General features: G+C 36.9%; 1 protein-coding gene across 1 annotated transcript in view; it reads right to left on the bottom strand.

The window, feature by feature from the left end:
* Positions 1 to 211: 211 nt before the first annotated feature.
* ATXN10 (ataxin 10) overlaps positions 212 to 19195 on the bottom strand; it is a 106227-nt gene continuing 87243 nt past the window's right edge. Inside the window, exons 10-11 of the mRNA XM_075162139.1 lie at positions 19098 to 19161; positions 212 to 2175 (exon numbers count right to left, since the gene is read on the bottom strand). Coding sequence (XP_075018240.1) covers positions 1988 to 2175; positions 19098 to 19161 — 252 coding nt within the window. The 3' untranslated portion in view covers positions 212 to 1987. The remainder of the gene's footprint in view (positions 2176 to 19097; positions 19162 to 19195) is intronic.

Below are 19195 nucleotides of genomic sequence, written 5' to 3'. Positions count from 1 at the left end.
AAACAAAACCAGCTGTAAATCTTATGTGACACAGTAATTAAACTGCTAAATGCATTCTGGCCTAAACACAAATATTAAGGCTTCTGGAAACCATTGAGAAACCACAATCTGATAGACCATGTGCTCAAGAAGAACCAAAAACATATAACCTTCTCCATTCAGCTACCAAAAGGCACCTACCTGTATAAGAAATGACTTTATAAACCAGCACTTAAACACAACAGTTTTTAATATCCTCTGAAATGTTCCTGTCAAATTGTTTTTAAAAAGCAAATAAAGCACTTTAGTTATATTCATATTTATTCTTTGCTAAAACAAAGAACACATTTCTCCCCTATTTGTTTTTAAAGTAATAAGTCACTACAAGCAATAAAAGTTATAGTCTTTGTTCCTATTGCCATTATCCCTTTATACACAGCCTTTACTTAATAAAGACAGCAGTTTTATATCATTGCCTTTCAAACTAACAGGTGACTAAAATCCCACTAGGTCAATTCCATAGTCCTACCTGATCAGCATGGTAGACATGGAAATCTTATGATTAACTTGAAAATATCTTAGCAGTCTGGCTACACTCCCCATCACTTTTTTAAGCATTTTTAAATGCTGTATTTCTGAGATTACTATGTATTTCTCACAGTTCAAAGTACCATGTGTTTTTTTTTTTTAATTTTTAAATCAGAAAGCGAATTGGAGGAGCAAAAGCTGATGCACATGGCTGAGCGTCTGTTACATGTACACGTAGTTTTAGGACATAAACCTCCCTTTCCATTTAAAAATGGCATTAAATGATGAAAACAACATGAACAATTTAACTTTTCTGGGACCTTCCTGTGAGACACAACTGAAGATAACCAAATGACAGCAAGGATATACAAGTGCTAGTAATATCAAGTTGCAATTCTTGTTTTGCTTAGGCACAGAGGATTACATTTCTTGGCCACCAGGGCACAGCTATGGCACACACAGAGTTAACCATGCCCCCCCGCCCTTTCTTCACCCCCCCTTCTCCCCCATCTCATTCATGCCACATTCCACAGTGGCAGGGTCCAACAACAATATAGGAGGGTACCCAAAATGAAGAGGCAGGGCCTTCCATTCTTCTGCCTCTCTTGAATTAATTAACTGGAAATGAGTTTTGTCAATGTTTTGGAAAGGCAGAGGGGTGAAAAGAAACTGCTAGAATTAATCACAGTGAGAAACTACCTCTTCAGTAGTCTGCCAGAGTTCAGAAAACCCATGAGAAGTGCAAAATAAAAGGAAAGTGGGCTGACTTACCATCCAAAGGAACAAATAAAATTCAAACAAACACCCAAGTCTCCAAAACAGAGACATGCCCTAGTGCAAAGGAATGTAGCATCTGTTGCCACAACAGCTTCAGCTTTTTTTTTTAATATACTTATCATGGAGATTGAAAGGTGACAAGGTAGAAAAGACAATTTACTAATAATTTAAATACACAGAAGGCATGTTGTGTTTAATTCACTAAATATTTATGTACATCCAATGTTCCACTGATCCTTATATAAGCAGAGATATTTAAGCACTATGATTGAAAATGAGTAACTTTCATTGTTTAGCCCTGACTCAGCATGGATCTTTTAAATGGAGAAGGCAGACTGCAAAGCAGTTATTTCTTTGTTGAGTTTTTAATGATAATTATCTCCAGGTTCAGCAATGGAAATTATAACAACTCAATACTGCACGCATGACATCTTTCTACTAAGGAAACAAGAAAATAATGGAATTTCAACCATATGAAAAGAAGGATCTTCTTCCATAGGTTAATTTACCTAGGAAAGTGTGTAGGTATCCTTTTGGTTATGACAGTGAGGCAGAAGTATTATTTGGCAGTTTTTCTGAGAATGAACGTAACAATTCCAGCAGACTGGAACTAAAACTGAAGAAATCTTGATTGCCTGAGCAGGGAAAAATACTTTAGAAGAGAAATCCGCTTTTAATGATTTGACTGTTCTTAATTTTTTGTTCACGAGGGCTTTTTCCTGACAGATCTCAGAATTAACTTGTCGTCTCGTTTCTCTACCTCTAAACCCATACTCTCAAGGGCAGAATTGTCTGCCAGCCCCTTCTCCTCCATCTGCGCAATAAGCTCTTGGTTCCTCTCATTCTGTTCAGTGAGATTTCGGATAGCATATACTGCCCACTGGTTCACAACTGTTGGACAAAGTTAAGGATTATTTATTTATTTAAAGATGAAACAATGCTTATTTTAATTTATTACTGCATTCCCCTCCCCTTGCCCGCCCTCCCCCCCCATCCCTCAAACCCAGAAAAACAGTAGAAAACAAGGGTTAGAAAAAGTAAAACATTTACGTGCCATGATTCTGAACCTGCAAATACTTGCATATGAGGTAATTTAAGTTTAAATGAGGTATGTCCATTAACTTCAGGCAAGTTTACTAGGTTTTATCTTGGATTAAAAAAAAAAAAAAACCAAAACACAAAGGAACTGCAGGAATTAAAAGGACATATTGTTTTAAACCAAAATTACAGTTAATTGAAATGTTTCAATGATCCTCCTAGTGAGATTAAAAAAAGAAAAAGTCAGTCACTGTGTTTACGATCCGAACACTTCAACACTACACTTCCAAGAACTGGCAAACGAAATGAGCTGTAGATCAGGTACAAGAAAGACAACAACTATTATTTTCACTGTGCAAGTTGAAGAAATGTAGAAAAAGAGAAACACATTTTATCCAGGTTAACAATTGAAAATAGCACAAATAATGTGGGAGATGGTTAAAAATATTTAACTTTTAATATTATCTAAACTCGATTCTTTGTGCCTGGGTGCTTTTACAAACTTGCCAACAGAACAGACACTAAGATCACCAGCAGGTAGCTCCTGTTCATGTTTAAATGGGCACAAGTTACAACTCATTCACCTTCTAAGGTGGTCCCTTGAGGCCAGGATTGAGGCACATGTCAGGGCCATAGACAAAGGATTTAAATTCCCAGGATTATCAGTCAGGCATCTTCCAAGTGAACTACAGTGTTCATTTTATGAAGCGTCAGAGATGTTAGCCCCAATTCTGCAGCTGAAAAGCTATGTTATGATATAATCTTTCCCAAGTTACCCATATGGGAGGCAAGCCATTCTGAATCACACAAAAGTGGTTTGCCTGCAGGGCACCAATTATTTACTACATGTAGCTTCACATCCAGTAGAAGAATATGCATAATTTACTCATCTCCTTGACGTCTTTTGGGTTGGACACTGTCTAAGCACAGAGATAAGATAGTGTTCTTATGGGCATTTGCCAGGGGGTGACTGGAGGGGAAAACTCCTCAGTTGTGGAAGATGGGAACTTCAGCCAAAACAACAAAATACAAGAACTGGACTTTCTTACACCATCTCCCATGACAGCATTTGGAAAATCCAGTACCACTGCATGCACGTTCTTACAGTAGCAGTCTTGCCATTTTCTCTGTCCACCTTGCACCGACTGTTGGTGCCTGCCTTGCTGCCACCTCCAACCACCCCTCAGGCTTACACACTTCCAGCAGAGGCAGTCTTTCATGCTGGGTTGTTGGATGCACCAGGCAATGTGGATGAACAGCAGCATGTAGCAAAAGCAGCTTTCTTAATATAAGACCAGGTCCTGCCTTCACAAGCTTACATTTTAAGAGAGGGGAAGTGATAAACTGAGAATACAGGAGACCAAAAAAAAAAGTTTATGACCGTACCTAACCACAGCACCACTTAGATGCCAAAAGAGATTAGAGAAGGGACTGAAATAAGAAGCACACGCGGAATCCTCAACAGAGAATGAAGGGTTTAGATGAAGAGTAGCTTGGACAAACACCACAAGAAACATACATACTAGGGAACAATCCTGCACTGGCATGCATCAGTGAAACAGCCCCCTGCCTTTTAATACCAGTTTATATTTATTTTCACATTCAAGCAGCCCAGAACTGAAAATCAAAAATGGCAAAGCAGTAACCACTATAGGGCTTTTTTCTGACAGAATTCTTTAGACTTTGTCTGGAAACATTCTGCACTCCGCCTTCATTTAAAAAATTCTGGTGTGAGGTAATGACAGAGGAGAAAAATTAAGAAAAAAAAAAATTATGTGTCACATCAAAGCCTTAATAGGTGAACATGAGAGAGAATATCAATGTATTCTCTTCTGTCGGTGCATCACTACTGTAGTTAAGTGAAAAGACAAGTGCCAAGCTACATTTAAGTTACACAAACTGAGTACTTCCACTGAAGATTACATTTGAGTATATAAAACAACAATAAAATACCAAATAAATAAAATCATATATGAGCAGAATCTCACTCATCAGCTCCAATGGTGAGAATAAATTTCAGAATTGTAAAGTATGCAGGCTGATGAATGCAGATGAACAAAGGCTGATACCTGGCATGTCTTGCAGAGTTCTGATTTAGGGCATTTCACGAGTGCCAAAAAGTAACATGAAGTTTTCCCAATGGACCGTGAGAAACATGCTACCACCCTCCCTGGCTCTGCTCCTGGGATGAGGAGCAGACTTCTCTTGTATTCCTAAAAGACAGCTCTGCATAAAATACAGCACTTGCATAACAGAATACCTCCTAAAAAAATACAAATAATTTTCAAAGAGTGACAGTTCTCAATCACGCAAAGTGCCACATAGAGAAAAAAGTACGCCCAAAAAAACTTTTTTTGTGTATTAGCCTTGGGAATAATCCTGTTACCATCATCTTTATGTCTTTCAACACAAAAACACTGCTAAACCCCACAGCAAATGATGTTTTCCTATTATCATATCCATTCATGCTTACATAATATCTAAGACATCCCCATTATCTTATGAACTCTATCATCATTATGGCATTTATCATTATTGACTACTGTAGCTGAAGCTGCAAAATGGTTTCAATAACGTTTTCACTCATTCAAAAACTCTTTTCTGTATGTAGGTTTTCCATTGTAAATTCTGTCATGAATATGCATGATTTCCCTTGTTCGCATGCTGTGTGAGGCTAAGACCTTTGGATGGCTGTGTGCAGACCTAGACAGACTTAAGTGTCAGCAGAGATTAAAGCTAGTCCCCAGCTAATATTCACATTACCCTCTTGCTCCTCTCCACAGATAGAGACACAGAGAGAAAATTAAACATATTCTAGAGTCTCTAATCCTACCAACACTTTAAGCACTTTATTGTATGCTCAGCTTTAGAAAGAGAGCTTCTAAAGTTTCCATAGTTACTACAAATAAGAGCATGAGCCTGTTTGTTGTGCAACTGCATGAAAGAAAAGAAATGCAGCAAGCACAGTAGATATGATTGCGTAGACTTGTCTAGATTTTTCCAACAGGACATATTGCACTCTCAAATTAATTAATATTATAGACGAGTGAAGATTACAATATCCTTGTCACAGTGCAGAGGGCATACACAAGAAAGAAAAAATTTCATTTTATTTTGCAGGAGCTTCGTTACTAGCCTACCTATGTTTAGGGAATGAAAGCAAACATTTGCACGCATTTATAACAACTCTTTTTAAAAATCCTTCAGTACTGTATGCTATGGGATTCCTATGTTATTTTGACTTATACAAATAGTAACAAAACTGAATCAACTTGCCCTGTGTTCCATACTTCTGTAACATCTTCATGCAGCAATTTAAAATCTATCATCTAAATTCTGCTGGGTCGTAACTTCAATTGTCAGGGAGGGGGGGATACAGGGAGAAAGGAATAGACGTGGAGAAAATGTGCCAGCAATCTGCCTTAAAGGATGAAAAATTTTTCTATCTGGAATCAACAAAACCCAAGAAAATCTACGCCACTAAATCCTGTGAAAGTTTTGCCACTGAAAGCAAAGGGAACTTTTCACAATTCTCTTGTTTCTTTTCATATGGATTCTGCTACAAGACATTGCTAGAGTCAATGCTAGCAATAGCACAGTGACTGTTTTATAAGTTTAATGGTGTGTGAAAGTACAACCGCATACTGTCAGGAGTAGCTAACCAATATACTATTGCGATGCATTACCAGAGAGGAGGACTTACAGACCATTTCCCAAAGAGAGTATTCCAGCTTTTCATTCTCATATTAGGAGGTGCAATTTGGACTAAATGTTATTGGCAAGTCTCTTGCAGCCATCAGGACCTCTATGAATTGTTCTATAAAACAATTTGGATTCTATGGATGAAAGACAGTAAACATAATTATTAATGAGGTTTGAATCTGACAAGGTAGATATACAGCAATGCATAAGTAACATTGAAAGTATGTTGCTTGGAAAAGGCAAGCAGTAAGTTTTAGAAGTTGAGTATTATCATTAATTAATACAGGATACTGAAGAGTGGTGACAAGAAAATGAAATACATACATCTTTTTTCTTAAGTCCCTGTGATATTTATTAACACGAAATATAACATCCTTGGTGAAGAGTTTGATTTATTACATAGTGTAGATACTTTTTTTTTAGTTAGACCATTTCCTGCACCACAGTTGATTTTCAATAATTAAATGATTACTTAGGAAACTCTCTTCTGTAAGAGTCATTTGGCCTAATAAGAAAAAGAGGATATTCTTTGCCCAATTCTATTACCTCATTTAAATCAGAATTTTGGCTTAAATATTTGGTTTAAATATTAACTTCGTTTTAATCAAATATAGAAGAGATACAAAACCTTTTAAAGAAAGACAACCCACATAGGTTGGACCCCTAGTCAAATGGGCTGTTTATGCAACAGCTAAAGCCACCCTACTTCTCTAAGAGCTTTTCTGGAACAGGTCTATAGGGCTAAAAACCAGAGATAATGAAAATACAATTCTTGTTAATTATATTTCTTTCCGGTCTTCAACAAGTAATCCAATTATCACTAAAACTTCTGTAGACAGGAATGAAATACTAAAGCGTCACATTAGAAGAATTACTTCCACTTACAGACCTGACTGGACCACACTGAAAAGACATAAACCATTTCCCCTTCAAGTCTTTCAGTCCTTTTAAGTACTTTAGTTTCACAGCAACTTGAAGATAATTCTTCTCACCATTAAAAGAGGTCTCTAGACAGCTACCACAACTGTTAATCACAGTTCAGATCAATGTGTCGTGATTGACCACACGTAGTAGACAGTCAGGATTTTGGTCTCTCTCAGTCAGCCAAATTACTTACAAAGCTCTACCAGTTTCTTCCTGTTAGGGGTTTTAGTAGTTTTATGAAGTCCTAGAAGTGGTATAAAATGATAGCAAATCCTTACAACTCCTCCTTTACCTTTTTTACGTAACTTTTACTTCTGTTTAAGATGTTATCAAAAACGTAATCACAGAAACGTAAAGAACTAAAGGTATAACCTTAATTTATTTACTCATTTTAAAGAAGCTAATTCATACTTATAGGATTAATATTTTGGATTCTATTTATTCCTGACATTAAATTATCAGCATCAAAAAACTTCAGAAATTCAGCCTATACAAACTTAAAATACTCTGCCCAGAAGTTAGAACAAAAAGGTCTAAAATATGGCAGTTGCCTGTATTTTTATTTATTCCACATGAGTTATTATCATCTATTACTGCAGTCACCACATTCTGGGTTTAAAGGCTAGAAACAGGCAGTGTTGTATCAGCCAGGAATGTTCTTCCTTCCCCTGCTTGACCTGGCTCTAGCAGAGCAGACACAGCACAACTCATCTAACCTAGAAGCCTCCAAGGTGGAGAGGCACCACTGGATGCTGGAAGAAGCATTTATTCCTGATCACACTTTTTAGGGGCAAGATTTGTAACACTGGGGAACCTAAAGCAGATAACTCTGCTACAGATAACTCTCACCTGGTCCAAGAGACCAGTAGGAGGGTTGGACCATCCACTGCCAAACAAGCTTCAATCTCCACCACTACGTGGCAGCAAAGCTTCACTGGACGTGCATGGAACAAGAAGCCTGCAGCCAGCCCCTTCCTACTCCTTACTGGGACAGGAAGACCAGGGTGGGCTGCTGATGCTTATTGCAAGCACTCCCCATACAAATTTGCCTCCACAAAATATTTTGGTAAAGACAGAAAGTCTATCCCCAAAAACCTGAACTGGGGTTTGCAGCTCAAATTCCACCCTGTAGAAGAACATTGCTTTGCCAGAGAAAGATCTCAAATGATACCATCTCAGAATAGACAAATGGGCAAAACTACTCAGTTTAAAGTAATCAAAATAGTTTCAATACTAAGGCAACATTCTCTGTAACTCATAGTCTACAGAAATTAGGAAACATCCATACATTTAATTGTATATTAAATATTTTTTTCCAGTTCCCATGCCTTTACTAACCTCCCACATCAGTGGTTATCTCTCCCTCTAGCAGACAAACACCATCTTTCTGGCTACCTGTATTTATACCAGTCTCTGAACATCCTACCTATCATCTGTAATGATGAATCCATTTCTTAGAGTGTGCCTTGTGGGATACAGGTTTCTTTAAAATGGGACTGATATCTTCTGTATAATCAGACAGGCATGTTATATCTCATGTATAACTTTCAGTGAAAGTTCACCCATTTAAGTATCTATGACCAACAAATATACTTTAAGACCAGAATGGACGATTATACCTCTTTTGCTCAACAGTTCTACACAGAACACAGACGACCAAAGGTAAGTCAGTCTTGAAATCAAGTCTTTCAATTCTGTTTCATGTACAAGATATTTTCATGCCTTTTTCTGAAAGACATCCAATCTTGATGGGGGATTTCACTGTGTCCCTAAATAAACGGTTCCAGTAGGTAAATATTTCATTCATTACAGCCTGTGATTTATTTCTGGTTTAGATTTGTTTAGAATTGTTTCCAAACACTGATTATCATTACAGATTAAAAAAAAAAAAAAAAATCACAGATCATAATCAAGACAGTCGGTAAGCATCTTTTGCATGAACTAAAGACAGAAACTGAGGGAGATATTCCAAGGTTTGCGTAATTCTTGTACCTCTTCCCTTCATTTGTATTTTTCAGCATCCCTTTTGAATCACAGGCACCAGAGCTATGTAACAAATTCTGCCAAAGTTTGCTATATGGCTGATTACAGATGCCACACAGTTGCCTGCTCCTTCTGGCTATTAATAATTCAGAAAAAGTGAAAAACAAAAGCTTACAACATTCAGCTGCCCTCTCACTCCTAGCTACATTCCTGCAAGAAGAGACCAAGCTCCTTCTCCAAGTTATTCAGAAACACATTTTCAGCACTGTCCAATTCTGACACCCAGACCCAAATCCTGAAGCTCATTCTTAGTTCCAAGGCTTTTAACTACATACTCACTTCAGTGACGTCCAGCTAAATGGTTCACAATGTTCATTAAAGTGCTGTTGCTGTTTACTACTTCAGCTATTTGGGTTACTAAGACGTTTCTTACCTAGAGCAATGTGAGGATTTTTCTCCCCAGATCACTAGTATTTCTAGGTTAACAGATTACACAAGACACCACTGAACAGTATTATATACCCAGATTGCTATTACTCTTTAATGTCTGCCAGCTAAACAACATTTAATCCATATTATATGTGCCTCCTTTCATGCTCTATGGGACTTAAAAGCACAGTGCCAACACACCTTAGTATACTATGAAATTAAACACAAAATTTCGGTCAAGTACTCCAGAGCTACAAAAGCCATAGTACATGTTTAGCTATGTCAGGCTATTTTTATTATAATGTCTCTTATGCCAAAACTTACAGAACTTCAAAAAAAAATTAAGCCATAACCTCTAGTTTGTTTTACTTTTTCCTATACTCAGACTTGTAATACTAGCTTAAAACCATGAATATGACACATTCATTTTTGCTGCTTAGGCTGCCAATTTTTTTTTAAAATTATGACTTACATTTTTAATAGAAACCCATAATTTATGAGTAACTATAAATCATCTGGTTTTAAAACAGAAAGAATCACACTCTTGATCAATCTCAAGCTAATGCTCCACAGTTACAATATTCTGTCCTTACAGTCCCTTCTATTACACTAATCCCATTTTAAGAATTCATGACAACTAAATCTGTTAGTTATCTATAAGTAGTATCAGAGAGTTAGCAGGTTGTTACATTAAAAAGAAAAACCTTCAATTGCTGTTACCTAATTGTTAAAAATGCCTTAGCTTATCTTCTTTTCCCAGGTACAGAAAAAAATGCAAAATTCCATTAAGTTGAAACTCGTGTATCAAATTACTATTAAAACCTACTGCAAACATTGAGATGTAAAGCACTAAAGCATAGGGGGATGGTAATTGTGTTCACAAACTGATTAAATATCAGGCAGGCCTTAGTAATTTTAAATTTCCTTGGACATGTAAAGAAAAAAGATCCACCTACACACAGAAATATATTCATGTGCATTTATATGCATACATATAGAAATAAACAGCTTTTCTAAAATGCTTTAAAATGGAAATTACAAAAGTCAAATAAAACTTTCAAAAATTTGGCACTAGACTCAAAACCTCAACCTAGTTAATACCTGAGATGTGGTCAAGCTAATTATAATTTAACACTCTAAGGTAGATGACAAGATAAGCTGACTCACAATTTGGACAGAAGCTCTTTTTCTCTTTATAATGTCTGGAGATTAATCTATTTATATAGATACAACAAGGATCTGTATGCCATCTTATCTATCAGCCTTGTACTTGAGCATTTTATTGATTCAGGGTCTCTGAATAACTTATGTGGCATAACTCCCACCCCTGCTGCTTTTGGTAATTTCAAATGTCACTTTATGACAAATAATCAAAACAATGAAGGTAAATGAAACTCCAGTTCCAGTCTCATAGACACCAGATGATGTCCAATGTGCATCCAAAAATAACAAAGGTTAAATAAATGGGTGTTTTGAAAGATGCAACTAAATTATAACCAACTAAGGTTTTTCTCCCATGTTTTGCAAAATAGCCATTAGCCACAATTATATCTGCTACAATTTCAGGAAATGGTTGCATCTCCTTGAAGAAATCTCAGAACACCAAGAGACAAGAACAAATCAACAATTTCAGTGGAATGGACTGCAAACATATCCTTAGTGAGAAAGGAAAGGTTAGATTTTGGAAACCATTTCGGAAATAGAAAGAACAAAGTCTACACAAAGATCTGGGGAAGTGAGGGAAAACGATTTAAGGATCAGGAAGGAGCTACATAGGACAATGCATTCGCCAGCTGAAGTTACAGATTGTTTTAATAATAGTGACCAAAAATGGGACAACAGAAAAATGTCAGGATAACGATATTATGCAAAGCATTGGCCATATGACATCTGAATATTCTTTGGAGGCATGCAAGAAACAATGTCAAGAAGACAGACTGAAATATGATAAGGTGGTTGTAGAAGGCATTCCATTCTCAACAATATTTTTAAACCACTCCTAGCTTTATTTAAAAAAACCAAAAACCTTTGGGTCTCAAATTTCTAGTGCTCCGTCTCAGCCCAGAGGGGAATTTTTCAAAAGAAAGTCTACAGAAAAATCAAGCAAGCTGTTTGAGCTATAAAAGCAGTGAAATATTATATTTTCTCAGTTTGTTTTTTTTTTTTTTTGGTGCTCCTGGTAACTAAAGATCCGCTTTCTTTCAAGAATTCAAGCCTGTCATGGATTTAAATCCACCAAGAGGATTAGGGCAGAGGACAAATATGACAATATTTGGTTTAGAAATAGAGTTATTAACTTTAATTCCTCACTTCTACATGCATGAGTTGGTGCCTACAGAGATTACTCTTCTCAAGGGATTAGAAATATTATAATGTAACATTTGAAAGAGCCTTCTTGCATTTTGTATACCTCTGTTAAACTTTCTCCAGCTCTAAGAGGGACCCTGTACATCACACAGGTTTCTTAATGATGATAATTGTCACTTATTGGACCTGGCTAGAAGTGAGATACTGAAGAATAGACTTCATATTTACATCTCTGCAAATCTGCTTTAGTAATTTATATAGACTCAAGAAAATTAATATTCCCCTCCCCTGCCATGAACTCTAAATTTCAGTATTTTAATCATCCTGCCGATGCATAAAATAAATTGCATCCTGAAATTATGGAATCAGCAACCTGAAATATACCATTAGGAATAATAACTTTTTAAAATGTCCAAACACAAAATTTAATCTGTGATCATTTCTGGAAGGAAAAAAAAAAAGGGACAGTGCTTCCATTTCCCAGAGTATCTTCTTCTGTACTGCACACTGCATTCCTCTTGTGGTCTTAAGTCTTTTTCACGTTAAGGAGAACTTTGCATTTGACAGGAGAAAATTTGTTCTTGGGGAACAGTCTGGATTACTGATATAGCTAGTAGATGTAGAACATCTCACACGAAAAATTCACATTTTTCTTTTCATTCTAAAGTAAACATTTTCTTACAACAAACTTCAGAAGTGCAGTCTTTGAGTCAGAAGTTAAATCTACCAAATATGCTTAATCCTGATGTGGTAGGTTTTCTTCTTGGTTCTTCACCTTTAGGCGAGTTCTGTTCCAAAGAGTTTGCAACATACAGAAAAGATAAACAATGGGTTAAGACATGGAAGTTGTATTATCCCAGCTCTTCAGATGTGAAGCCAATGTCAAGAGTCATTTAAAATAGGATTAGGTTACACGAATGCCTCCTGTACCCTTTTCAACTGGGACTATGCACCTACTTCCTCCCCCTTTGGAACTTTACAATAATCCCACTTTGGAGACTTTACTCAACAGCATATAGAAAAATTCTACTTAGAATGAAATCCAGACCTCTTTAGTCCATTATGCTTCTGTAAGAACAAGTTACTTCCAATGCTTCTTTCAAGAGTGTAAAGACGATCTGATGCATAGTGACAGAAGTAGGCATTGGTGGGCAGATGACCTTCCCAAATAAAACCAAAAGCAGTGTTTGGGAATAGCTCTGTTTTTCCCGTTTCACCATGAGAAATAAGAAGAAGGTTGAAGCCTCTTGGGAATCATTTAGGAAACTGGCCCACCATTGAAGCTAAAAAAAACCCTTATCATACAACACTGAGGGATCCCCTTGTGAGCCACACAGACCCCTGGGCTCCATTAGTACCTAACAAAATATAGCTATAAAGAATTCACAGCAACTTGCAGGAACAGGATACGATTTGGTCTGCTGAATAAGGTGAAAGAAATAAGCCCTTCTCAGAGACTGTTCTTGCTCAATGAATAACCACACTTGTACCTGTTCCAGTTTCTAGTCTGACCAGTTCATCCAAATATAATTGTAAGATAGAGAAGGAGCTAAGGTTTGCGCATATGCCACAAACCAGAAATCCTCCACTCTCTCCAGGGTTTTAGAGAAGAATTCTCAGCACGCAGGAGTTGAATTGGACTGAACTGGAGTATAGCAACATAGTGATTTCTTCTCGTTTGACCATTTTCTAGTTCCATTCTAGTTCCACCTATGGTAGCTGGCTGCCACTCAGTTGATATTTTGTGTTGTCTTTGGCACTAGGAACCTAAAGGCCAACAAATTTCTGTTCTTTACCTGTGCTGACAAGTCTCATTCTTCCACTGCCAACTTCAACCACTGCTGGGTCACTAAAAACTTACTATCTACCTTTTTGTTAAAGTCATACTGACAATCAGTATTGGTTTATAGAAAATAAGATTCTAATAGTGCTCTGTGTCCGAGGATAAGAGCTGCAGCAGCAGCAACCCGTGATAATGCAAAACTTTAGCCATCTACCAAAGAATACACTGCCATTCAGCCCAGGTAGACTTTGGACTTACTTGTGCAGCAAGGCAAGTGTCAACGGGATGAGGAAAGGGTAATTTCTTCCAAGTGGGCAGAACTTGACTGGGCATGAGGTCATTACAGTTTTCCTCAATAGTCTAGGTCCTTTGCACTGACCATATCCACTGAAACAACACGATTTTATGTATGCTTATGAAAATACAGAATCAAATAGGTCACCTCCAACTACTAAATGCATTGGCAGTGCCTAAAGTGAGCTTTCCAAAGAAAGGCAACCATTACTGATGTAACTTTATGCTGTATTTTCTTGCCAACATACATGAGATAGCCGCGTTTACGTGAAAATGCTCAACTGTATGATGGTTTACTCTAAAAAGTCAACTCGCACTCCTATTTTTGCTTTCTACTGGCTTCTATTCAGCTGTGAGGCTTTTTTACAGTATGTGGCCTGTTTTAGGTTGCACTCTGTAACTTAGAAATAAAATGTCTGTCAGCTCCCCCAAAAGTCTTTGCTGGCATCTCACAAAAACAAACTGCCATTGTTGTAGACCATAGCAACTTGATTTCTTCTAGCTTTAGCCAGAAGTTTCATGAACCACAATTATACTTGCTGCTGCCATGAAGTCAAAAGTATTTTCAATATACCTCTCAGATGACTTTCAGACTGAATATAATAGAAGAAGCTTAGGGAAGGAGTATCTGAGAATTAACTTACATTTTCTACATTTTCATCCATTATTCAAACTAAGGGGCCTATGTATCAATATCCACAGCAACCACATGTTTTCCTTTCATAAATGCTGAAAATTCTTACCCCTAAAACATAGCCAGCTGGGTGTTTACTCATATATATAAACATATATATATGTGTGTGTACAAAGCAGGATATTTTTTCTTCAAGTATGACAGCACTTTTGGATCACAGAAAAATATGCCTGATTAGGGGTTAATATAATATGGACACTTATATACGGTCATTCCAACTAAATTCAGACATTCACAAAATCAATTTATCAAGAGACCTACTATAAGAATCTCAAAAGGGTAAGATTGGCAAGCATCCTGAAAAAACAAGAATATTCCATCTTCAAAACTGCATTTCACTTCTGATTTTCAAGTTTTACCAGTTTAACTAACAGCTATTACATTGTAGTACTTTGGATAATATGTTTTTTTCCTAAAATAGTTATAAATATTTTTAAGGACAGCCATTAAATTAAAAAAAAAAAAAAAAAGGAAAAAGAAAAAGAGAAGGCACATCTTTGTGTGTAATTCATGAGCCTAAATTTTAGGATGGAGCGAATAAACAGACAACTTAGTTAAGGTAAACTGAAAAGTCTTCAATAATAAACAGGTTAGTTTATTTAAAGGCTTTCATAGGCACCTTTTTTGTATGATGAGGGTCAATAGTCTTTTGATCAGAATGGGCTGGCCTCCCTCCTCATGTTTGCCTTAAGCAAGTGGAATCTGTGAAAAGTCAGAAATGAAGCTGGAAGGAGCAAGAGCAGCTTAGGATGAGGTAAAAGACAGGAACAAAAAGAAGGGCTCTTGTCTGATGCTGGAGCCTGTCAGAGATGAGGAAGATGGTGGCTCAGAGCAAAATAGAAGATATTTTAATTTAGAACACCTTTTCAACCCAAATAACCTGAAAAGCAGGATCTGGAGTAAATTTTTTACTGGTATTACCCAGATAGGCATCTTCAACCCACTCTGCTATTCTGCAGCAGGTTTAATTTATTTGTTTTTAAACACAGGTTACGTAAGTAAAGGACAACACTCCCGACTTTTCAGAAGCAGAACAAGAAACTGAATTTTCAAAACCAAAAATTTATCACATGAAAGAACCTCTCCTTAATCTAAAGGCAAACAAGTCCACTTGCATTTTGAAACACCCTTTTTTCTTTTGAATACAGAAGGACAGTTATTATTAGGATACAGCCAATTCAAGAAGGAAAATTTAAAGGGTATAGAAAAAGTTAAAGTGACATTTAACCTTCTCTGAAGTTTAACTCTTTAGACCCCAAGGTCTATAATGAACTGCACCTCCACAGTCTCACTCTATTTTCCTCTTCCCCTGTGCTAAAAGCCTGACAGCTAAGAGTTGAAAATCTGGCATCTTTCAGCATTTCTCCATTGAATTTACTTGGAACCATGGAAAGTTACAGTAGCTGAATATTTAAAATACCAATTCAAATAATCTTTGCAAGAGGTACAGAAAATTTATTCTCAACTGTCCATAATCATCTTCATGTCTGTTACTAACGAGGTTTTTTTGTTGCTTTTACTCATGAAATATCCTGAAGGAAAAGGACTATTTGTTAGTATAAATGTAGATGATACAAGTCTGCCTGAGATGTAATTAGACAAGATAACAGTTCTCCCAAACTGGGCACTGAAAGATGAATTCAAACCTAAAAAGCTAAAGCAATGCAAACATGTCAGCTGAACTTCAGCTAGCAATCTCAAAAACGATGAACCTCCTGATATTTCTATGCACTGTTCAGGATCTCAAAGGATGCAATTTTAAGGTAATGACAGGCTTACAAAAGAATTTATTTTAGGATAAGAGTAGACCCATTTCCTCTTTCAGTATGCTTCCATACGCTACAAATAAAAAGATTTATCAAAGGATTTCTCCTCTCAAAGGTAATAAAGAGCTCTTTTAACATCTAACATGGCAGTCCAGCTTCTCCTGATGAATTGCATACTTCAGGGAAATTATTTTTTTTTCCATCCAGAAAAAAATCCCATCACTCTTACCACAAAAGTTACATTTTTCTTTGGAAAATTTTGTATGTGTAATTTGGAGGCAGAACTTAGTTACTAAAATGTAGAAAATCAGTATATCAACTCTGGTTTCAGTAGAAAACATAACGACATCTTAACTGTAGAGCTTGGGTGTCTCTGAAACAGATAAAGCTCAAACAAAAATGTGCATCTACAAAGACTTTACTAAGAAATCTAAGTAGTTCTTATATAAAAGGAATTTGGATGAAACTTTTTCCAGTCAGCTTTATCCAAGGAGAAATCCGAGTAACACAGCCCGAAACCACAAAAACAGGCATTAGAAACAAGAATGTAAAGAGAAGTTTCTGGACATGACTCCCCAAAGGAACCCTGGCTGAAGATCTACACCGAGCTGTCCCTCGCAGCTTTCTACATCACCTTGGCAAACTGCAGCACCACTGAGTGATCATATTCAAATTTCGGCAACTCTCTCAACACCCAGCTCAAGAGCTGCCTAAATACTTCCTTTTCATTAATCTTCCTTGAAAAGAGACAAAATATATTCACTCTGGATCACAAAGTTGCAATGCAGGCAATTTTAGGATGTTTCAATTTTAAGCAAGCGGGCTTTCAAATCTTAGTAAGAGCATTGCTCTGGTTTACAGGCATCACAAAATGGATTTGTGCCAGACAGGACTGGGTGCACAGGGGGAGGAAAGAAACAGACGAATCTCTTCAGAGCAATGCAATGGAGTCAGGCATCTACATGCTACTAAGGACTTGGTTTGGGGTGTCTAGAAGTAGCGGAATATGCTGCAAAGCAGATGGAAGTACAGACAGATACAAATTGCAAACTCCTCTTCTGCTTCCCTGCATAAGAATGCAGCATATGAGGAACGTTAGAAGCAGGAGAGCAGCAGGGGAGCATTAACTTCATATAGCACAAGAGCACCTGGAATAGCTCTAGGTCAAAACGACAAACAGAGTAGTAGCCAGAAGCTGTGCTCCAAAAGCTGACGCAGCAAACTTCGTCACAGCAGGTTGATCCCCCCTCTGCCCAAGTGCTACTACTTTTTATATACCTGAATACTGTACACTATGGATCAGTGGTGAAAGCTCATATGAAGAGGTGTCTAGTAAGTCTTTAAAACCAAGTAAGCAAAGTTTTATCTTCTGGTAAGAAGTTTATAGTTCAACCATAAAACGTCAGCCTGTATCAAAAGGTGTAAGAAGTTCCACATTGCCCAAAATGCAGTAAAGGCTCCCATGGTATTTTATTTTCATTTCATTCAAGATCGTAAATTACAACCCTGCCCTTTGAAGGCCTCAAACTTTATCCTCTTTTACTAACAGTTAAAATGAAGGACTAATCCTAGAAATAAATTCTGAAAGTCGTTGCACAGCTGGGTTTTCCAGCAAAGGAAGAGTAACTCGGGATCAAAACTACTTGCTATATTTTCTCAGGGCTGCGCTTCTGCTTAGGGAAAGGTAACTTTCCGGGCACTTCCCATCGCATCCAGCAGTGCCTCTTACCAGAATCGGACCATGGAAGTACAACTCTGCTACTCGGTGCGCTGTCAAGAGACACGCTGTCAGGTCTCCAACTATAGGAACAGTGATGAATGTAAAAACCTTGCACATAAAGCAACAGAGTGAATAACTCAAAGGATACTTACCACCCATTACTCCTCCACCCAGCTTGTTAACATTTTGCTATCACACATCCCTACATTATTTCATCCTTTTAAGATATATTTATACGTAGATGAAGTTCTACACCACATAATTATGAGAATATGTAACATTTCCACAACTTCTTTTTGTTTTTAAGATACATGTTAAAAAAAGTGAGCTTTTTCTGACAAATTAATTTAAAAAACCTGTTTCACATGTTCAGTATAAGAAAGCTGACATTACTCTAGACAGGACAGGCATTTGATTTCCAGATGCACTTATCAGAAATTTACAAGGAACTAATGGTTAAATGACAGAAAATAATAGCTTACCCACTGAACACACCAGCAGGGTTACTATGCAGTTCATGAAGAGATGGGTAAGTCTGCTTTAACAACTGTTTATCTTCAATATAAAGTTATTTCCCTCTAACAGCAATCTATCTTGAAAAGTCTCTGCTCTTAAACCCCAGGAAAAAAATCCCAAATATGAAGCACAATGCCATTTATATTAAAATCTCCCCAACATTTCAGTAATCTGCATCATTAATTCTCTCAACTATACACATTTTCATTGCAGCTTGCTAGCCTTGTCTCTGTGCTTAGAATAAATTCTGCAGTCAAATTTAATAAGCATATAGAATTGATGGGGTACTTATTTCAGTCTACTGAATAGATTTCAGTTGAAGCAAAAGCTCCAAGATCTGATACAATGACCAAACATAGTCTTAATTCAGATTTCTATCACAGTGTGCTCTTTGAATTGACATTTGTAAAGCAGTAATATTTATTATTTTAGGAAACAGAATATAACCACAGTTCAACTTACTTAGAAACCAGTTCATGAAAGCATATTTATGAGTGCGCTCGCTTCTGAACCAAGCGTTTAAATACAGCCTAGAAACTCATGAGGCCAGTTAGACTTAGGTACCAAGTGAAAACGATGCTGGCATAAATATATTAAACACCCACACCTTTTCTTATGAGTCATACTCAGTAATTAGAATTCTTTTGTAAAGGATACAAGGATTGTTGTCATCAATGCTGCAGTTGTCCAGGATCAAGGGGATGCCATCTAACTCATAAACCTAAATAAAAACAGAAGTTTCAACAATACTAATG

The sequence above is a fragment of the Calonectris borealis genome, chromosome 1, assembly GCF_964195595.1.
Source record: "Calonectris borealis chromosome 1, bCalBor7.hap1.2, whole genome shotgun sequence".
Lineage (NCBI taxonomy): Eukaryota > Metazoa > Chordata > Aves > Procellariiformes > Procellariidae > Calonectris > Calonectris borealis.
The sequence above is the reverse complement of the archived record's forward strand: the minus strand, read 5'-3'. Positions and strand labels throughout refer to the sequence as shown.